The sequence below is a fragment of the Hippocampus guttulatus genome, chromosome 19, assembly GCF_054856545.1.
Source record: "Hippocampus guttulatus isolate MCC_2025c chromosome 19, RoL_Hgut_1.0, whole genome shotgun sequence".
Classification (NCBI taxonomy): Eukaryota; Metazoa; Chordata; class Actinopteri; order Syngnathiformes; family Syngnathidae; genus Hippocampus; species Hippocampus guttulatus.
The window spans coordinates 6,031,063-6,052,836 of NC_141279.1; the positions used below are offsets into that span (position 1 = coordinate 6,031,063).

Here is a 21,774-nt window from a genome sequence, read left to right on the forward strand (position 1 = left end):
TGCAAACGGAGCCATTCGGTGGCTATCTTTAGAAACTTTTTTCCGACTGCTCAAGCATCTATTTTGCAATAAAGCAACCGCGAAGAAACAGACAACACGGGGTGCAATCATTTTCACATTGCTTTGGGTATGACAAGAAAGCAGAATGCAATCACGCAGTCGATTGCGCTGAACTTTGCCAAAAACATGGTGCCAATTTATTTATTTCATCAACGATTGATTTCAACAGCCTCCATTGATTTGGGGGTTCTCCCTTCTTGTTCCACAGCTGGGATCAAACCGGGGTCCATCTGGTTCAAGTCAAGCCAAATCTTGAAAGGCGAGGCCCAATGTACTGAAAACCCACTGGAAGCGCATCATCGGCATGTTCCGGAGAAGACTTGAGGCAGTGGTTTTGGTCTTGGAAGGCCGGTCCCACAGCAATTGGAGGTTCTGTGGCACATCCTGGCATCTCTTTGCCGACCATACCCGGCAGGTAACGTCTGCCATTTTGGTTTGGAGAAAATTTCATCCTGGGTCTTGTGAAGTGTCCTAATGATGACTTGTGTGTTTGGTGCCTTGCTCAAGCGACCCACCCGCCCCCCACCGGGCATCACTCCGGCAACCACCCTCTGCAGCGATCTTCGTCTGTAAGTTATGCCTCTTCGGTTGCGAGCTAAATCAATGGAAGGTCTTTGGGATGTGGTGGAGAAAACTTAACTTGCTAATTTCTAAGCAAGGGGTGTTGAGTCCGACATTATTTGCGGGGTTTGGCGCCTTACAACTGACCTTGATGGAAGTCTGTTTGAATCACCACAACGAACTGCATCTTGTCCTCTTTGCCCTCTTGCCATCTCCCTTCACCTGCGTTCCAATCTTGGCGCTGGGGAATGACGTGGGGGGGGGGGGGCTGTTTCCCATTACGGCGGGAATCACACTGGCCTTTCTTGTCCCAATTGGAAACAGGCTATCGAGCAACCTCAAGCCGACTGAGACAAAAGACAGCACCCTTAAATAAAAGACAGGTTGGGTCCATCAAAGAGGCCCCCTCTGACATTGACATATAGTACAGGCACACCTTTAAATATTTTGTGTACATGTTTCATGTGGTTCTTCTGAATTCTTGGGCGGCGACGGCTCATCAAGGCAAGAACCAATTCATACCGTACTGATGAGAAACCAAACGTTTGCTCCGAAAACTAAAACGGATTGATTTTGTTTTCTTTGTGGTCAACTTTTTTTTTTCCGTTGCTTTCCTTTTAATGACACATCTGAAGAGTATCACGTCAGTTCACCGACAATTAAAAAGGCCGTCTTAAAAAGTCAACGGAAAGTTGATTCACATCACCAACATACACGAATGCATTCGTGAAATCATAGTAGAGTAAATGGTCATTAATATAATACAAAAAAAGATCTGCGATAACTGATTATCGTTACCGAGTTAAAAAAAAAAGTGTGCTTTTAGTCTAAATAGTGCAACAATGTCCAAATGTGCATTGTTTTGATTTGCAGGGTGGCTAAGGGGGTGAAACTCTTTCTCAGTCCCCTCGCCCGCCCGCCCCCACTGAGGCCGGCATTCATGGCTCCCTGCGGGGGGTCAAGGTCCATTACAATGGGCAAAAATCACCCTGAAGAGGTTTTTTTTTTTTTTTTTGTAACTGCCCCCCGCAACCACCGCTATCACGCCACCCCGCTGTCACATGTTTATTGAGAAAAGGGAGCACGTTCATTAGGGAGGTCATTAGCTGAGTCACAAACACTGGGGCCGTGGAGGGGCGGGGGGGGGGGGGTGTTCTACGCCATGTTGAGACACTTATCTGCCGGCTAAACAAATACAAGCGGGGGGCCCGTTTGGGTGTTACTACAAATTGACGACCCGAATACTGTGCTCGGGTAGCGTGACAAGAGGAGGGAGTCGATGATGATGATGTCGTCGTTGTTGTTAACACGAATGTCCAAACGCGTGTACACCTGCAAAACATTTGCGGTGTTACTAGGTTGGTTGCAATCAACAAGAATTGCAACGTTTCCGTCATGGCGGCAATTTTTGCATATTGCCGATGGGTCCGGTTGTGGCCATTGTGTCCTCTAATTGAGCAGCAATTACGTCATTAGTCTGTGTTAAGCATGTTTGGAGAAAAGGACTCAAGTGGCCGGCGCAGGATAGCGATCAACACTGTCTGCCGCAAGCGATATGCAAATGAGCCCCTGGACTTATCCCGGTATCTGTCTCTGGGGGAAAGTACTGAATGTTAATCAACAGTTAGCAGACAATTAGTTTTTTTAATTTTTTTGTCATCTCCCAAAAATGTTACCTTACTGCTCACATCATGTACATTGCAAAAATCCAGTGAAAAGAGAAACAACTGCTTCCTTCACATAATTGCTCAGTAGCCGGCCATCATTTATTCCAGTGGAGTTCTTCTCCCTGGCATGTTGCGGCCCGACTCGGTACAACACGAGAGGTGTCCGACTCTAAATTCGGACTTGTCTGTCCGCCGTTAAAACCCCCCCGAAAGATTGCTGAAAAAGCGCCACCGTCGTAGGGGGTGCGCCCGATGAACCGCGAGAGAGCGCGGGAACACAGTTTATGACATGAAGTCCTGAAAAAAATGTTTTCTCGCTATTGTGCATCGTAAAACAAACCAAAATCGTTTTGTCTTCTTTTTAGGAAAGCACAACGTCAATATTGCAGTCGGTCAGCTTTCTCAGAAAGTCTCACCTCACTCGCGTTTGTCTCCTTGATATGGAAGTGCAACGGCAATTCATTTTCTTCCTTTTCAGAAAGCGCAATATCAATAATTGGTCTTCTTTTCAGGAAACAAAGGATGCAGAGAAGTGCAACGGTAACCGTTAGAAATTAAGAAATTTGGATTTGCTTTGCCAAGAAAAATGAATCAGAAAAAACGTCAGCCCCACTTACCCCGCCGCCCCCTCCCCATTAACACCCCACACTCCCCCCCTGAGAACTAATAGCTGATGGTAATTACATTTAATGAGATCAGGGGGTCGTCTGCAGGGTGCACTCCTGCAAATTGCTCTCGCCATGGGGTCTGAGGTGGTGGGGGGGGGGGCGCTGGGGTGCTTGTGGGCCCCAAATTGTTTTTTTTGGGGGGGGGGTATGCAGTGAAACACGCTGTTGTCAGCGCTGTTGGTGGGGGGGACGTCGGGCGGTGACTCTGCATCTTAGCTAATCCATTAACAACTAATTGTCTCCTCCTCCCTTACGACTTGGACAAACAGCCCAGTGGGAGGGGGTCCTGGGGAGGTTACCGGCGGGGGGGGTTGAGCTGTAGCCTTATAAAAGTGGAAGAGGAGCCCCGGTCACTGTCACTTGCTGACGTTCGGATTTTTGCAACCGCCGCTGAGACGCCAGACCACAAGTCGTAAAACTCGTCTCGGTGTCGTCTCGACCTCGCTCCCTTTGTCTAATTTTGTCGGCCATGTTGCCCAGCGTGTGGATGGCGAGTCTGTGTCTGTGCTTCACACGGGCCGAGGCGCACATTTGGGCGTGGATGCTCAACATGCCGCACAGTCCGCCCAAAGATGGAGCCGTGGCGCTACGGGACGGGGCGCCCCCTGCCAGAGCCACCACGGTAAGACTTATTTCTTACAGTATTTTCTAACCTCATGTCAAGATTGACAAAAAGACCCTTGACGTGTGACTCTTGTCCACAGGCGGCGTGTGACCACGACAGGGCCTGTGGGCGAGGTTTCTCCTGTGACCGTCACTTTGGCCTGTGCGTGCCCCTCCGCGGGGAGGGGTACTACTGCCGCAGGGACGCCCAGTGCGTGCGGGGCCTCAGCTGCATGTTTGGCAAGTGCCACCGCAGCGTTCCCAATGGGCAAGAGGGTAAGTGACCATTTTCATTTCATTTGGCAACTGAAATGGAAAAAAAAATTAAAGGGCCGGTAATTATATTTCATTTTTTTTTATTTTCTGTTGGATTAAAAAAACTGCCATTTACCAATTGAAAAGACACAACTTTTTTTTTTCCCCCAGGCGCCCGATGCAAGTTGGACCGGGACTGCGGAGCATCTATGTGCTGCGCCCGCCACCACGGCGAGCGCGTGTGCAAGCGTCGGCTGATGCGCGGCGACGGATGCTACGTCCCCGACGGCGGCCTGGCGTTCAGCATCAACCAAATCTGTCCGTGCGACGAAGGGCTGCTGTGTCGGGAGAATGTCGCCCCGCGGGGGAGAGAGTGAGTACTGCAACATCCATCCGTCCACCCCATCATCCATCCATTTTATGATCCACTTATCCCCGCTTATCAAGAGACGACAATATTTCATTTAAAAACAAAACCAACGCAAAAAGGCCCGTGACTCCCATAAATCCTAAACCAAATATTTGACTTTTGGGGGACGGATTAAAAAAACATTCATCTCTTTTTTTCGTCACTCTCATTTCTTACTGGTTCATTCTCATGTCATCGTGACCTAACTTCCACTTGGTTGTCTTCCAGGAGGGATTTTATTTCCCAGACAGAGCGCACAAACTGGACGTGCCAAGTTCCCGAACGCTAACACCAAGCTCAAGATGAAACGTTATTTATTAACTCCACTGTACAGGATAGTGTATATAAAAGTTGATGTTTCCCCCCCACATTGTTTTGATTGTTTCTTTTTTTAAATGTTTTTTTTTTTTTACGTGAAGCACGACACTGACCTGTTGTCATAGTAACACGCATCTGCTGTACTCCAAAAGAACCAATTAAAAAAAAAGTCCCATTATGAGTCACATTTTGGTCCTTCTTTTATTTTTTAGTTTATTTTATTTATTTTTTGTAACTGGAGGGACATGTCCGCGGGACGATTCGATACGTGCTGTAACGCGAGCTGCCGTTCGATGCTATCGGCGCACCTCATTCAGATGTTAATCAGCTGCCGTTTGTAGCGAGACGCTCCCGTGCTCTTTCCAGTCAGATTCTCTTGTTTGAAGTCGGCCACAATATTAAGTACACACAGATGCAATGCAAAATGATCAGAATGGTAAGATTTTGAAGACTGATGCTTCTTGATGTCTTGTGCACCATTTGGGCATTTTTTAAAATTATTTTCTGTCACTCTTTAACAGCTTGGGGTACAAATGTTTTTCAGAAAATATGCACAAAAACACAAATGTCAAATGATCATTTATATTATGTTTATATTTTATTTTGCTTTGAACAATTTTCTATTGTCAGGAAAATGTCTTTTTAATTTTTTTTCTGTTAAAAAAAACATTAAAATAATAAAACTGTCATTTAAATGGTTAAAGCCCAAGAAATGTGGTTTGTCGTTTTGAGACTGGTTAGTTAGTCAGGCAGCCAGTTGGGCGCATCGTGAATTACTTGGTGTGCCGGTTGGTTGATAAGTCAGCTGATGACTCATCAATTGGTATCATAGTCGGGAGTAGTTACTCGGTTTGTGGGTTAGTTTTTGAACGCGTTTTTTTTTTCAGTGCCATTCACCATGTTGAAGAAGCTTCTTTTTTGTTGTCAATGTAGTTGCTGCAGCAAAAGTGGCACCTTTCCATCAGGTCCATCCCGACAAAAAGCGTCGCAGCGGGCGTCCCGAGAGGCGCCGGTCATTTAAAAGTGAATGTCCGGGCAGCACAGAAGGCTTTTTGTCGGCGGGGCCCCACAATGGAGGCTCTCCGGGTGGGAACCTTGGACCACCTCCGCCCGCGAGCGTACATCAAATGCTATCTCAGGGGGTCCTCATGAGGGTCCTCTGACAGCGCACAGGTAAACAAGCCTTTCCCGCCCCAAATTATTTCAATTTGTGTCCTGCATGGAATCATGGCCGCCGCTTTGCTCCTTGTGACGCTTCCCGTGGTGTGGACCTGTGTTCCCCAGAAAGCAGGTAACCAGACTTTTGACTCTCAAAGCAGCAAAAACGCACTCAACGGAATTTTTCTCCTGTATGTGCGTGTGGATCAGAGCCAGCTAATAAATCTCGGTTTCACGTGACGGCATCTCTTCAATCCAAACCGATGAGAATTCATTCAGGATTTCGCCACCGTCCTACCGAGCATTTGCAACAACTTGTATTAGTTGGTAGGATAAATGTAGCTTGCTTGTTTACTTTTGGTTGATGAACTCAGTTGGACTGTTAGGTGGTAACCTTTGGGTTTAATTAGTGAGTTTGTGTATTGGTGAGTTTGTTGGCTGTTCAGGTGGTAAATTGGTTCGTCAGCCAAACTCCTAATTAGTTTGGGAATTCAATGTTTGGTTGGTTGGTTAGTTGGTTAGGTCATTTTGATTGGGTCGTCACTTAGGCAGAAATGATTTTGCCTCATGAAACTGCACTTTAGTTAGTTACGTTCTTATGGAGTCTACCTGTTTTTTCTCTACTGTTTGGGGCAGCGGATCCCTCCGCCCCAGGATGCCAAGATAACAGCGCAGTGCTTTGTCCGAACGTTTCAGATTACGTGATGGTGTCGTGCTTCCCCAACGCCATTATCGCCAATGTGCCCGAGTGTCCGTACGGATGGAAGATGGAGCAGCTCTCCCTGGGGGGCGTGTGCGCTACAGGCGTGCACAGCTCCGGTTACTACTGCTTCATCATCCCTGACCTGACGCCCAAGAACCACTCGTACTGCGGCACCCAGTCGGAGGTGAGTCAAGAGGCTTACGCGCGAACATACCGCCGCTCAGCACGAAATGTCTCTTGCATGGTGGTGAGTCCACTTTGAGGTTTGTCAGTCAAGTAACATCTGGATGACACGGCGTTGCACTTCCATGTTTGACTTTAATAGGAAATGTTTTATTTTTATTTTTCCGCGGCTACTGCCAAATATCCCGTCTCCTGCGTGCGGTGAGATCGTCGCTGTGTGACGCCGGTGCGACTTTTGAACGGTGGCCAAAATCAGCCCGGTGCAGGCACAACAATTACGACATCGTGGGGAGGAGAGGGGCTTGCTGCTGCTTGACCCACTTTGATCTTCCAAAAAGAGGCAAACATAGCCGACCTGGAAGCAACACAGCCTTTCCCAAATTCTTGAAACTCGCCAGCCTCATTTAACGTTTCTTGGCGCACCCCCCTCACATAGCGGAAAAACAAAAGCTTCGGGGTTGGGCAAGGCGGGGTCATGGGCTAAGTTTAGGAGGATTAGGCTTTGGGTTGGGTTCAGGTTCAGGTTAGAAGGTTTCGGGTTCAGATAATGAGGGTTTATGGGTTAGGTAACATTGGGGTTGGTGCTTGTACATTTTTTGGAGTACATTCGAGCACTTTTAACAATGGAAACTTTTCCTCCTGGACAGTACATCCCCGGCAAAGACGCCCGCTACGTCTTCTTCAACTCGGTGGTGTCCAACGACACATCTCTGACGCTCAGGAACCAGCCGGTCAACTACACCTTCAGCTGCGTCTACCGCGCCACCTACCTGGTCAACAACGCCGTCTTCAGTCAGAGGTCGGTAAACGCCTCAGACGGGCCCTCGGAAAAAAAGTTGTGCGTGGATTAAAAATGCCTTTGCTTTTTCCAGAGTGGCCACCGTCTACGTCAGCAACGGTACTTTGGGTTCCTTTAAGTCACAGTTGTCCATGGGTGTGTTCACGGTGAGTCTCCTGGAAAGAGGGCGGAGTTTGTGACAGTCCATGGACACGATGGGAATGTGCTGGCCCCACCCCCACAGAACGCCAAGTTCCTGTATGCCAAAGAGACGCCGTACGTGATTGACACCTCTGAGATCGGCTCGGAGGTCTTCGTCGGCGTGGAGGCCAAAGGGCTGAGCGGACGTTTCCGCGTGGTCATTGAAAATTGTTGGGCCACGCCTACACCCTACCCCACGGACAGGAGGAGGTGGAGCCTCATCATCAACAGGTATGGAAATATGAATTCTGTCCAATATTCTTGTGCTTTCCCATTTCTCTGTGGTGATGAGCAGTCACCATGCTAATTTGTTTCTTTGTTGTGCGTCTGGAGCCCTCTGCCCCAGGTTGCCAAGGTAACAGCATCGTCGTGTGACTTAATGCTAATGTTTATTGGTCTTCGGGGGGAGAAATGATTGTGCCCCTTGCATTCTGCCTAGCAACAGTTAAGAAGTGCACAGAGGAAAAAAAAATCGGGATTATTCTGTCTTGTTTCTCCTTTTTACATTTTTTTTCCCCTGCTACGTACTGCCTGCATACATATTTCAAAAGTGTCCCTTCAGCTGCCCGTCCGACGGGACGGTGAACATTTTCGAGAACGCCAAAGACGGCCGCTCCACCTTCAAGTTCAACTCGTTCCGCTTCCGCGGCCAGGAGAAGGTGTCCACCGTGTGGCTCCACTGCGAGGTCCACGTGTGCGACAGCGAACGGATCGCCTGTCAACCCGTGAGTCAGAATGTCTGTCTCGGTTCAAGACGACTGTCCTTTAAAGCCGTATTTCCCCCCCTGTGAAGAGTCCTTGCCCAGCCAGGAGACTGGCACCAAAAGCCGAGCAACACGCTGGTATCCTGACTGCTGAATTTTACATCAGAGGTAGAGTACGGCACTTTTTTTCAGAACAGTCACTGGAAACAAAATTAAACCACTAGTAGGCTTCAGCTTATGGCAAAAAATATATATAAATGTCTTCACAGCTAATGGATCATCCGGCAAAGGACACATCATAGGTAAATATACACGTATCGTCACAACGCATTTAAATTGAATCAAGTGTGTCTGTGTGTGTGTGTGACAGAGAGTGTGTTGTGATTGTGTAATCGTGTGTCAATTTATTTTTGTCATCTAGGAGCGTCTCCGCCTCTCCTGCTGCTCATCCTAATCAACACATGCTGTTATGCTTACACAAGTCATCAATGAACAAAAATCCGCTTGTTGTACACTTGGCGCGTATGCATCTCGTCATCGGTGCTTTTACGTGCGTCCTATAAAGCGGAAAATGCGCTACTTCGTAGGCTTAGTAGGATCCGCCGTGATCCCGTCATCATCATCCCTGTTTTTCAACTGCAACATATAAAAATGTATTTGAAAACCCTCCGTTCGATTCTCGTGTCTTGAGATCCACTTAATAAATATTAAAAAAAAAACTTAAGTGTTATTTTCATATATTATTATTACGGGTAAACTAAACATCCACTGGAGGTAAGGCGACGTCCCCGCTGGCAGCTTTCTTCGCAGCTCCCTTGACACACCACAAAACCCCCCCCCCCAAAACAATATGAAACACAACAGCAACGTCAAGAACAAGAAGAGGAGTATAATGATGAGTCCCGGGTGTACCTCTGCTGCCAGCTGGAGGCTCGCATCCGCCTGCGCGGGTCTTTGAGCATCCCGTAAAGGAGGGTTGAAACCCTGTTTGCTCAACAGCCAGTAGGTCTTGTGGTAGCCTTTACCCTGACACAAAAAAAAAAAAAAAAAAAAAGGTGAGAATGGTCACACAAATGTAATGCACACGATCACGCGTGCTCAAATCACCTTCATTTCAATTTCTCCCCTTTGCTCCAGCTCAAATGATCCCACCTGGACCAGAATGTCAGCCGTGCACTGAGAGATGTGAATCTTCAAGGCTGACGAAACGGCAAAGGAAATCGGACTAATGTCAATTTGTGGACATAGAAAAATCAGTCCTCAAAATCAATTTTGTTTCTATGCTCTGTGAAATTTTCATCGAAACAGCGAAGTCATACAAAAAGTCGATCAACATCGTTTTTTTGTTTTTTTCTTGCGAGCTGTCTCACGTAAGCTGTTGCTCTCCATTCGAGAGGCCATGTTGACCGTATCGCCAAACAAACAGTAGCGAGGCATCGTGCTCCCGACAACTCCGGCGACCACCGGACCTGCCGGGACACAAAAACAAACAACCATCCTCCCGTGGATGCTTTGAAGCCTTTTTTGGCTTTGCCTCTTTCGGCATGAGCTCCCACCCGAGTGGACACCGATGCGGATGGCCAGGCTCTCTGAGGGCATGTGTTGTATTCGGAAGCGCTTGATGGCGCTCAGGAAGTGCAGGGCCATGGTGGCGATCTCCACGGCGTGCTGTTGGCCGTTGGTGATGGGCAGACCGCTGGCCACCATGTAAGCATCACCGATGGTCTCCACCTGGAACGCGCGCTCGTCGTCAGCGCTCGGAAGTCCAAAATACAAATAACGTCGTCGCTCTACTTCCAGAGTACTGTTTGTGTCTTTTGTTCTTTGACCTTGTAGACGTCGTACATCTGGATGATGTCATCAAAGAGGCTGTAGAGGTCGTTGAGGAACATGACCACCTCCATGGCCGAGCTGATGGCGCACATGGAGGTGAAGCCCACGATGTCGGAGAAGAAGACGCTCACCATGTCGTAGCTGCGAGGCTCCACCGACTTCCCCGCCATCAGCTGGTCCGCGATGTACCTGCGGGAGACGGCGCGTCACCGCCGAGGTGACCGGAAGAGGCGGTCGCGCGTCGATGCGGTTACCGCGGCAACATGCTGGAGAGAAGCTTGTCGGCGCGGGTCTTCTCGGTGACGAGTTGATTTGTCCTCTCCTCCACCACCTCCTCCAGGTGATTGGCGTATTTTTCTAGCTTCTCTACCATGTTGTCCAGAATGTTGGCATGGCTGCAGCACGGATGGGGGAGAACAACACATAGTGGTACTTAAGTCAGTTGAAATGATGCTTAACTCGTTCACTCCCAAAGACGTTTTTCAACGTCTTTTCAGACTTGGTCCATAATTGGCTGGTACTGAATGAGTTAAAGGCAAAGACAAAAATAATGGTGGGACCTCTCTGGGCTGGCTTCCTTCAGCTGTCTTAGAATAGACCTGAATGGCGGCCGGTGATCAGCGTTTTCGTTCCAGCAGACCCGAAGCAGCGCGTTGATGTTGCCGTCGCACAGGTCGGAAAGCGGAGGTCTGAGAGGCTCGCCGTGGAAGGGCCCCCGCAGCCTCGCGATGATCTCTTTGGGCTCCAGGTCGACGTCGCTGTACGGCCCGCTCTTGGAGTTGTACATGAGCTCCCACAGGATGATGGCAAAGCTGTAGATGTCCCCTTTGGGGGTCCCGTTGACTTCAGGGACGACTTGTCTCAAAAGCTCCGGAGCTGTCCAGAACAAACCTGTGACGGCAACAAGTCACTCGTCAGACTAACTGATTTCTTTTTTTTTTTTTTTAACCCTTTCAGGGACAGCGGTGACTACGGTGGACAGCTGATCATGTGATCGGGTTACAGGGTGCATGAGAGGGGTTAATGGTAGGTCATACAACTTTGCTTACAGGCAAGAACACAACTTGAATGTTTGGTGATTTAGCCTCTGTCGAGTTTGTGTTTGCTTCAAAAAAAAACTGAAAACCGACTACCAAGTTGCATGTTGCTCAGTGAAACTGGCTTGAGGCTGACTGAATTTTCCAAACATTCTTCTGGTTGAATTATTGCAATTTTAATTTTTTGCGGCGATTCACCACAAACTTTGCTCCCATGCACCACTGACATGCAACGACAACAATTCGGATGTTTCACAATTGAGCATCGTCCATCTGTGTTGCCAAATTGGTCCCAATCAGACCAAATCTCAAGCAGGGTTTCATCCGTAAAGGACTCCGGCAAAGGCCAACATGCGCCTAAAAGTGCCCTTTTCATCCAAGACAGCAGACCTCCTCTGTCTTTTTAGACTTTTTTTAATGCATCTCATCACAGCAGAAACAAATGTTCTGTTGCAAAGTCAAACTGGCTTAAGGCCCTGAATTTTCAAAACATTCTTGTGGTTGAGTTATTGTGGTTTTTTTTTCTTCTTCTTTTTGAGGCATGCTTCCATGTCCCACTCGCATGCGAAGACGAGTATTCAAATGTTGAGCATCGCCCATCTGTCTGGTAGATGTGGTTTTCATTTCTTCAAAATTGCAAAAACCTGAAGAGGAGTTTGTCCTTCAAGGACCTTTAACCCTTTCAGGGACAGCGGTTACTACGGTGGACAGCTTATCATGTGATCACATTACCTTCATATTTGGGAGTTCCCGGCGGGCCACGGTTGCCTTTACCGCCGTATTTAAACTCCCACAGGCCAAACCCGGAGAGTTTGACCTGCAGCCGGCTGTCCACCATGCAGGTGCTGGTCTTGAGGTTGCCGTGGAACTTGAGCCTGCTCTTGTGGATGAAATTCATTCCCTGCGGGAGATGGCATGCGTCACATCTGGTGGGGGGGGGGGGGGGTGGTCTCGAAGCACTCGGTGAAAGGCGTCACCTACGTTTACGATGTCGTAAGCGAAGGAAAGCTTGAATATCCCATCCAGCTCCACATCGGAAGCCTTCAAGACGTCCTGCAAACAACACCACCACTCCAATTGTTTTTTTTTTTTGGGGGGGGGGGGGGGGTAATGTACCGCACTGACCTTCAGGCTGCCTTTCCTGCAGTACTGCGTGACCAGACAGACGTTTGGAGGCTCCACGCAGGCGCCGAAGAACTGCACCAGGTTTTCGTGCTTCATCTCCTTCATCTGTCCCGGCGGAGGCGGACGCCGTTCAGCAACACGCCCGTTGAGCAACACGTCGCCAAAGAGTTCTCCGGAGAACGTTACCACGTTGAATTCGGCGAGGACGGAGGCCCGCTGGAGTTTCTCGCAAACCTCCTTCTTGATGTACTTGACGGCCACGTAATTCCCCTGCGTCCCGTCACGAAAGCCACCACGGAGACAAAAGGATGGAGACGGCCACGGCGGGCGACATTTTATTTCTGACAAACATTGTCAGTACCTGGTAGAGGCCGACGGTGGCGTAGATCTGCTCTTTGCCCCGCTTGTCCTTGAAACCGCAACTGCTGTGAGACAAGGTGGAGTACGAACCTCCGCTACCACTCAGCGTTCTGGAGGTGCTCAGCGACACGCTCTGTTTCTCCTGGATAGAGACCGCCCCAATCAAACCTTCCACGAAACAACGCGCCACAATGTGCAACATCCTCCAAAGTCACGTACTGACGCCTCCCTGATGATGGTGATGTCGCCGTAGTCGATGAGCCACCAGCGCGAGTCCTCCAGGCTGGTCTGGAGGCGCAGCTTCTGCAGCACCAGGACGCCGATGCCCAGCACGGCCAAGACGCCGATGACGGGGAACGTGACCAGCAGAGCCAGCAGGATGATATCTGACGTGACGTGATGACGGCACGAGGCAGGTTAGTCAAGTCCAACCGGGCACGAACTGAACTGCTTTCCAGGAAGCCATTGGAGCATTTGCCTGAACGTACCGTTGCTGAGCCATTCGCACAGCTCGTTGTTGAAGCCACATTCGGGGTTGTCAGACGGGGGTCTTCCTTTGGGCCAGGTGACAGCGGTGAACATGGTCGTCGGTCTGAAAGCAGGCCGTGCTTCAGTTCACGTTGGATACAGCGCAGCAAGAAACAAGTTTTCACAGTGCTTCACTTTTTTATGTTTAGTCTTATTCCCCCTTAATTATTTCTTTTTTTGCAAATTTTATTCTAGTTTTGAGGCATATTTTGTCCAAAGGCCATGATGATTGAACATCAAGTTTTGTTCAACTTTGAAGGAATATTTTCCCCCATTTTGGCAGAACTTCATTTTGAGGCAGATTTTTTTTCTTCCCTGCACATTTTGCCCGATCTGCGAGTTTTGTTTTGAATTATAAGGCATATTCTAAGTTGATTTGACTTTTCACTCCATTGTGGATCTTCTTCTCCATCGTCACTGTGTTTCTTATTACCGTATGCTTTTGCTGTGGCTGTCAAAATGGAGGACGGGGACAAATGCGGCGGCGTCTCCGGTGTACTGCAGGTCATAAATCGAATAGTCCAGATTTCTCTCCCCGTCCTCGTCAAAGTGGACCAGTCCTGAAGCTCCTGCGAGAGGAACCTTGTTTGGCGCGTCATCGTTTGAAACGCAAAGCTCCCTGCTCACTTACCATAGAAGCGAATGCTATTTTTATTCTTCAGTTTCTGTAGAACCTGACGTCCATTGCGAGGATCCTTGCCGTCTCTCAAGACCTCCTTCAAGGCCATGGTGTAAAGCAGCACGGCGTCGTGCAGGTAGGCTGAGTAGGTGCTCACCTGAAATGGATGCCATCAATCTTCCCTTCCTCTTCCTCTTTTCCCTTTTTTTTTTTTACCTCTCTCTCGGATGTCAAATTGCTGTGAAACGGAGGTCCTCTGAGTCTCTCAAAAACCCGCTCGAAGAAGTCGTAGTACTCGTAGCCCTCGTACGGTTTCTGGCCAATGATGAAGGCCATATCGAAGGCTCGGAGGGCCGCTCGGTTCATTTGGCCGTCCATTGAATATTTCCACACGTTGTCCTGCTCGGATAATAAAATTTAAAAAATGTACTCACTTTTTACCGATCGGACGTTTACGTTCGCGCTTCTCAACGAGTGTGATGATGTTGCCGGCGCTTTACTCACCACGCCGCCACTGACCTCAAAATGTTGCACCAGGAAGAACACGTAATCGCCGCCCATCAAGCCCTGACGCTCGGCCTCGAACAGCAGCGTCAGAGAGTCCTCCTTGTTGGTCAGGATCACAATCACTGTGCCCCACGCCAACACAATTACGTTATTCCACACACAAAAATATATATTTTTACATCATAGCGGTTGGAGATATGACACTAGTGTTGATTACAGTCCTACGTGTAAAGGGTTAGCCACTGAGCTAACCTGAAACCGCGTTAGTTCACCTCTAGCCACAGTGGCGATGTACTTAACGTTGCGGTAAACCAGGCTTCTGTCGCTGGTGTCGAATTTGATGGCAGCCTTCAGTTTGAACCTTGACCTCAAAGGCGTCTCTACCGTTTTCCACAGCGCGTCCACTTTGTCCCACGTATTGGAGTCCTGGCCGCCGCCGATCATGGCCACGTGCGTCCACCCGAAGAATTCCAAGGTCTTCACCAACACCTCGGAGCTCCTCTTGAGCGGCGGCACCACGTTGATGTATGAGTCGTACACGTCGCCGTTGTCCATCTTGGATGATTGTCCCACGAAACCGAACATCGGAATGCTCCACGCGGACGCCATCAGGCCGGTCACCTGCGCATAACAATTGAAATAAACAGAACGTCTCAAAGTTATACACAAACTCCAAAACACGCAGCAGCATTATGGACCAACTGGAGACACTTAATGGAGTATTGGCTGACTCCAAAGTAAAGTGCATAACAATAATCCAGCCGGGATTTGACTAAGGCTTCAATTACTGCTTTGGGTAACCGTCATGCACGTTGAACTCTTGAAATAATCCAGTTATTTGAAAAAAATGAATCAATAGAAATAAATAGAACCACTTGAAATAAAACACAAAGTAAAAAAAAAAAGACATACCTCAGTTTCTTCCGGACACGCTGGACCAAAGACGGCAGACACGTTGTCCCTCCACACCTGCTGAATGAAGCCCGCCAAGGACAATTTGGGGCTGCAGGCCGTGTCCATGTAGACGAAGCCCAATGTGTAGTTGCCCAAGAATGAAGGGTTGCCGTTCACTTTGTCTACGGCGATCTGGATTGCGGAGCCCAGCCGCTGGGCACTGAAGGGGAACGACGAGTTCCAAGGAGCCTGGAAGCCGATCAGCAGCTTCAGGCCGGGAGGGGCCGAGCCGGGACCCTCGCCGACGCCGGCTTCGACGGCCGTCAGGGCGAGCATCAGGTGACGCACCAGAATGACACCCGAGGACGATCTACCCATCTTCATCCTCCTTCGCTACCAAGTGACTTGATGTCACGCGGCTTAAATCGCAACCCCATCCTCCTCACACCCAAAGGTGTTGCTGGACAGGAGGGGCTGAACCTCTTTGGAATATTCTGCCTCTACAAACAAAATGATGAGTGGCTTTGCTTTCACTGAGTCTTTATTATTTGGTTGCCCTCACATGTTGCTAAACATGGTCACCAAAATAGCAGGAAAAAGTGTGCGTGCGGGTGCGTCTGTGTGTGTATACATGTATATTCATGTGTTTTTTGGCAAATATTTGTACATATGTACAGTATATGTACTGCATAGAGAAAGAGAGAGAGATTAAAAAAAAAAAAGATAAGGACATATTTGATGCTCATGATGAGATTTTATCAACAAATTCCAAAGGTTAATTATCACCGTGTTGATAAATGGAAGCGTCAAAGTTCATCACAATCGCTTTTGTCGGCTTTCGACACACACACACACACGCACACGCACACAGACAAATGGAATGTGAAATATGATTTCTTTGTTTCACGTCTCCTAACAAATGAATATGGAGGAGATGATTGAGGAAAAATAAAAATTGTTCAACAAAAACAATGCTGCTGCTGACACACACACACACACACACACACACACACACACTCACAGCTGCTTGCATTCAGAAGTGCTAATGAGCACAGGTGCATGTGCGTATGTGTGTGCATGTGTGCTCGTGTGCGACATTAATGGCAGAGGCCAGGCCGCGTTTCCACCAGGGATCCTCTGCCAGCTCTGTCTGCACGGCCGTCAAACATCTTTGCTTGTACCGCCAGGTAACCTTCACATCAACACACGCGCACACACATGAATGTCCCCGTTTGGCCTCATTATTCCCGCCCGATATGCTGCGTGTGTGTTTGCGTAATCAATTCAAGTACAAGCCGCCACCATGTTTGAGTGTTTGCGCTGCTGATCAATTTTTGATGATGGTAAGGCTGACCTGTGTCTAGTTCTTAAGAATTACATTTTCCTAAGTCCATTTTTGTAACATCTTCCCTTTGACCCTGGAAAAAAAAATTGGTGGTTGAATTGACTCAATTTTATTCTGTCAAGTGAATGGAGAAAAATAAAATAATCTGGCTCGAGATGCTTTTATTTCAACTACTTGATATTAAAATTGAGTCAATTCAAATGAACGGTGGGTGGTTTCTTTTTATTTTATAGGCTGTTTGACAATTCTGTTGATAAAGAGCCTCTACTCGTGCTGCTTTATCACACGGTCAAAGTTTAAAGGTTGCTGTTTTATGACTACTAAGACTTCTTCTTTTTCTTTCTTGTGGGTTGAAGAAGAGCTGAGAAGAGGTTCGACTTCGTGACCAGCCTACAACCGGTAAGAATACTTGATTTCTAGCGGTCTGTATAACTTGTTTTTTTTTTGCGCTTTTTTTGCCTCCTCACATCAGCTGGCTCACGACAAGCAAATGTTGCGAATGCTTGTCATAGTGGTGGTATCCTACAGGGGTCTGTCCTTGAACCACTGGTGCTGTTCAGTCTTTACCAGGGATGGGCAAACTTTAGTGCTCAAGGTCCACATTTGATTTTTGAAAGCAAACAGATGGTCCTGCTCATTCATAGAAATTGTTAGTGTACAAAAGGGCTGATTTTATGATTATTTTGTAAAATGAAGAGGAATTTGTTTATATATTTTCTAAGCGCAAGGTGTCGACTTTGACCCCAATTCATGTGGCCAGGGCACTCGAACCTGACTTGACCTTTTTTATTTATTTTTTTTTTGACGCAAGGGTCTCCCAGCAGAAGGCGTGAGTGCGCCATGGAGTCCCTCTTCCAGCTGCTCTTCTCGCCGCTCCCCACGCCGGCTGTCATCTCTCTGTTTGCCCTGGCGGCTGCCACGCTCTTCTACCTCAACACCAGGCCCGCCCCGCTGCGGTCCCCTGCCGACCTCAAATGCCAAACCCTGGGCATCAAGGTGCGATGCAAAAATGCCTTTTTAAATTTTTAAGATGTGTTCTTCATACCTCTTTTTCTTAGGATGGAGCCAGGAAGGTGGCCTTGCTCAAGGACAACAACAACCTGCTGGCATACTACTATGATGACGCAAAGACCCTCTATGAGGTCTTCCAGAGGGGCATGAAAGTGTCAGGTAGCTTAAAAAAATGGTTTGTGTACTGTATGGAATATTCTGGTTCATGTGGCTAAAATTGAATAAGGAGAGGTGAATGCATTATTTGTAGCGCTCATCATTGATTACGTTTACAGGTAACGGGCCGTGTTTGGGCTTCAGGAAAATGGGAAGGCCGTACCAGTGGCTCAGGTACAAGCAGGTAAAAATCCAACCCGAGGTTTCAATTCAGCTCTGTGTTTGAAAGCCCGAAGCAGACCCGTTCATGCCGCTCCTGCCTTTTGAAGGTGTCCGACAGAGCGGAGCATCTGGGTTCGGGGCTCCTTCAGAGGGGCTTGAAGCCAACCCCCGACACTTTTGTCGGCATCTTTGCTCAGAACAGACCCGAGGTGAGCCAAAATGTGACCGAGCGGCACTTTGATGCCCTTCCCGTGAGGTCTTAATTGTGCTGCTTGTTTGTAGTGGATTATTGGAGAGATGGCCTGTTACACCTACTCCATGGTGGCGGTCCCGTTGTACGACACCTTGGGTCCTGAGGCGCTGGTGTTCATTATTGAGCAAGGTAATTGGCTGCGCTGCAATGCTGCTAATTAAGCTCCTTGTTCCCACAGGAGATCCAAACTCTTGTGTAAGGTGGTTCAAAAGGCCCCCTTAGAAATATTGATTGCATTTCCTGTGTTTTTTAGCCGGCATCTCGACAGTGTTGTGCGACAACCAGAAAAAGGTGGAAATTCTGCTGCAGAACTGTGAGAAAGGCCAGACCCCTGCCCTCAAAACCGTCGTCGTGATGGACCCGTTCGACTCTGGCTTGGCCGAGCGAGGAGCCAAATGCGGAGTGGACGTGGTGTCCATGCAGGATGTGGAGGTGTCCAAAGCATCACATCTGTTCCAAAGTAACGAGACGTGCTCCTTCATCAGGGGTTGACGAGATTTCTCTTGTTGTGCTCCGCAGGATGCAGGGAAGAGTGACCTCCAGAAGCCCGTGGTAAGCCATTTCTCTACATATTTGGGACTCTATAGGATGCAGGAGTGGGCCATGCATTTGGTACCCAGGGCCTGTTTTAACTATAGAAACCTAATTTTAAAACTGTAATATAACGCCACACAACTTTGATTCTGAACTGCTCCAGATGATGAAAATGTCAGTCAGTGCTTCTGATAGTGTTGAGGCCACCTCGCTAGTCCCCCGCCCCCAACTCCAGGAAATGCTAATTTAATGATGGCTCCTGCTAAGACTCGATCTGCTTTTCCATTACAGCCTCCAAAGCCGCAGGACCTCAGCATTGTCTGCTTCACCAGCGGAACTACAGGTGAACATAGCGGAGGAACTCGACCCCCCCTCCCCCACTCCCTCCATGTTTTTGTAGCATTTCAAATGATCGAGTCTTCTGTTGAAGGAAATCCCAAGGGTGCGATGCTGACTCATGAGAACGTCGTCGCTGATGCCGCGGGGGTCCTCAAAACCTTTGAGGTTTTTTTTTTTTTTTTTCAATAAAATGCTCTTTGTAGTTGATAAATGCCATGAAATTGTCTTTAATTTGTCTCCGCAGACATCCATTGTTCCAACTCCAGAGGACATCACTATTTCATTCCTGCCATTGGCGCACATGTTTGAGAGAGTCGTGCAGGTAAGAGATTCTCTTAACTGGGGTAAAAGTGAATTCTTGTTCAACTCCAAGCATTTCCACATCAAGTTCCAAGGACCTTTTAGCTCTTGGGATATTTAGTTCCTAGAACTAAAAGGTTCAGCGCTGCACGTTAACCCGGAACAAACTTTGACAATGGCGCCCAAAGTCCAAACACGTCGTGATGAATTTCTGTGGTGAATTGTATTGTCAAGGTTGACCAGCGCTGGGTGCCCCACCTCAGATTTTTTTCTTTTCCTGCAGATTGTCATATTTGGTGCTGGTGCTCGAGTCGGGTTCTTCCAGGGGGACGTCAAACTACTGCCAGATGACATGAAGACCCTGCAGCCCACCATCTTCCCCGTCGTGCCCCGACTCCTCAACCGGGTCTACGATAAAGTTAGCAGTGCCTCGTGTGGACGTGCTTGATGCACCTTCTGAGATTGAATTTTTTATTTTTTTTGGTGCAGTACAGTACAAGATTTATTCTTGTCCAGGTGCAGAGTGGTGCTACGACTTCTTTCAAAAAATGGCTGCTCAACTTTGCGGTGCAGATGAAATTGGCTGAGGTGCGGGAGGGCATAGTCCGGAACAACAGCCTATGGGACAAGCTCATCTTCCACAAAGTGCAGGTCCGACCATAACTCGGCGTGACGAAACAAAACGGTTGCCATGAAGTGACTGTCCCGGCAATCCAATTAGGAGTCTCTGGGTGGACGAGTGCGAGTCATGGTGACGGGGGCGGCGCCCATCTCTCCTTTGGTGCTGGACTTCCTCCGGGCTTCACTTGGTTGCCAGGTAACAAATGTTCTTAAAAGTGCAGATCTGATAATCACTGTAAACAACTATGTAACCAAGATCCATCTTTTTGTCATCGTATACTGGTCGGGGGGGGGGGGGGGGAACTGCACTCAAAATTGGTTTACAGTTAAATTGTAAACAAGTCTGCTATGTGAATCACTTGACTACAAATGACTCTTGAAGGGAGGACCAGTTCAAAGCACCTTTTCGGGATGGTCACATTTGCGCTTGGAAGAATGACGGGCATGCACAGTAAGCTTCTCCCATTTGACATCTCGTAGATCTTTGAGGCGTACGGCCAGACGGAGTGCACGGCTGGCTGCACGTTCACCATGCCAGGAGATGCCACTTCAGGTATGCCAACCGCTGCAGTTCCCCCCCCTCCTCTCAGCTAAAAGGGAAACCGCAATGATGCTTGACATTTATTGCAGGACATGTCGGTGTGCCTCTGCCGTGTAATGTGGTCAAGCTGGTGGATGTAGAAGAAATGAATTACTTTTCATCAAATGGTGAAGGCGAGGTGAGTTTCTGGAGCATTGTGAAAGAAGCATGAGTTAGGGAAAAAAAATGGATGGATTGTTTAATTTCTGTCTCTTGCAGGTGTGCATCAAGGGTATGAATGTGTTCAAGGGTTACTTGAAAGATCCGGAGAAGACGGCTGAGGCTTTGGATAAGGATGGTTGGCTGCACACTGGAGACATTGGGAAATGGCTGCCAGTGAGAAATCAAATCAAAGTTTTTATTCATTTTTTTTGATGTGGGTTTACTTCACTGACAATCTTTTTTTTTGTCTGTGACCAGAGTGGTGTTCTGAAGATTATCGACCGCAAGAAGAATATCTTCAAGCTGGCTCAGGGTGAATACATCGCGCCAGAGAAGATTGAAAATGTCTACGTGCGCAGCGGCCCCGTGGCCCAAGTTTTTGTGCATGGAGACAGTCTCCAGGTGAGATGGGCATGAATGTGTCATCAACAAACGGTCTCTAAAATGGAAACTCCCCCGCCCCCGATTGCCTCCTTAGGCCTTCCTGGTTGCAATTGTGGTCCCCGATCCAGAGGTCTTGCCGGGTTTGGCTAAGAACCTTGGATTCCAGGGCTCCATTGAAGAACTCTGCAAAAACAAGGTAATGTTGCTGTGTCATTCTGAGATGTGAGGAGGGCTATCATTGAGTCTTGTTTGTTTTTGCAGGAAATCAAGAAAGCCATTCTCTCAAATATGATCAGTCTGGGAAAAGAAGCGGGACTGAAGTCTTTTGAGCAGGTAACTGCCACAGCAGATAAAACAAAATTCTTATCTCGAGCTTCCATTCTGATGCAATGTTTGTTCATCCGTGCGCAGGTGAAGGACGTGCATCTCCACCCAGAGCAGTTCACTATTGAGAATGGCCTCTTGACCCCGACGTTGAAGGCCAAGAGGGCCGAGCTCAAGTCTTTCTTCCGCATGCAAATCGACCAACTTTACTCGCAATAAATGAACCCCACTTCCTGCACGGTGTCAAATCTCATTTCACTGCCCAAGTACCCAATACGCATAACTCGGACTCGCACTTCATGTATTAAGCTAACACTGCCCTCCTGTGGTTGATCACTGTATCACGTGAGACCGTCGGCTTCACAAAATGCGGCCAACACTGTCAATGTAGGGTTGCACAAAAATGGCAATTACAGCAGGTAGCTTGAACAT

General features: G+C 48.2%; 4 protein-coding genes across 7 annotated transcripts; 3 read left to right on the top strand and 1 right to left on the bottom strand.

The window, feature by feature from the left end:
• The first annotated feature begins 67 nt into the window (after positions 1-67).
• On the top strand, positions 68-5,593 carry LOC147189822 (dickkopf-related protein 3-like). Of its 4 annotated transcripts, none has more exons than XM_086138745.1 (7): positions 68-189; positions 269-475; positions 568-629; positions 3,437-3,578; positions 3,661-3,835; positions 3,986-4,187; positions 5,475-5,593. In XM_086138745.1, exons 2-7 carry the CDS (start codon positions 365-367, stop codon positions 5,560-5,562), a joined length of 780 nt encoding a protein of 259 aa, XP_085994871.1. In that variant the 5' UTR covers positions 68-189; positions 269-364; the 3' UTR covers positions 5,563-5,593. The 4 variants fall into 4 exon arrangements, with proteins under 4 accessions (XP_085994871.1, XP_085994872.1, XP_085994873.1 ...); XM_086138746.1 differs by lacking the exon at positions 5,475-5,593 and adding an exon at positions 4,452-5,105; XM_086138747.1 differs by lacking the exons at positions 68-189; positions 269-475; positions 568-629 and having other exon boundaries at positions 3,218-3,578.
• On the top strand, positions 5,566-8,944 carry tectb (tectorin beta). The gene is made up of 9 exons (XM_086138744.1): positions 5,566-5,714; positions 6,396-6,586; positions 7,233-7,384; positions 7,458-7,530; positions 7,608-7,795; positions 8,127-8,289; positions 8,358-8,436; positions 8,538-8,570; positions 8,690-8,944. The coding sequence occupies exons 2-9, from the start codon at positions 6,404-6,406 to the stop codon at positions 8,758-8,760; spliced, it is 942 nt and encodes a 313-aa protein (XP_085994870.1). The 5' UTR covers positions 5,566-5,714; positions 6,396-6,403; the 3' UTR covers positions 8,761-8,944.
• Positions 8,845-15,555, bottom strand: gucy2g (guanylate cyclase 2g). Its single transcript, XM_086099251.1, is given in 21 exon segments — positions 8,845-8,904; positions 9,181-9,294; positions 9,376-9,467; positions 9,639-9,737; positions 9,825-9,999; positions 10,098-10,290; positions 10,356-10,496; positions 10,662-10,992; positions 11,871-12,039; positions 12,120-12,191; positions 12,264-12,368; positions 12,450-12,533; positions 12,625-12,822; positions 12,825-13,009; positions 13,112-13,215; positions 13,585-13,720; positions 13,783-13,927; positions 13,987-14,169; positions 14,275-14,399; positions 14,550-14,898; positions 15,190-15,555. Coding segments are annotated over 21 exon segments (3,426 nt in total).
• A 1,801-nt stretch (positions 15,556-17,356) lies between these two features.
• Positions 17,357-21,561, top strand: acsl5 (acyl-CoA synthetase long chain family member 5). Its single transcript, XM_086138429.1, has 20 exons — positions 17,357-17,512; positions 17,575-17,686; positions 17,803-17,867; positions 17,953-18,054; positions 18,128-18,227; positions 18,352-18,530; positions 18,618-18,650; positions 18,924-18,975; positions 19,063-19,136; positions 19,216-19,293; positions 19,555-19,689; positions 19,788-19,922; positions 19,993-20,088; positions 20,373-20,445; positions 20,523-20,611; positions 20,692-20,808; positions 20,893-21,036; positions 21,113-21,214; positions 21,280-21,351; positions 21,430-21,561. The coding sequence occupies exons 1-20, from the start codon at positions 17,357-17,359 to the stop codon at positions 21,559-21,561; spliced, it is 2,046 nt and encodes a 681-aa protein (XP_085994555.1).
• Positions 21,562-21,774: the final 213 nt, after the last annotated feature.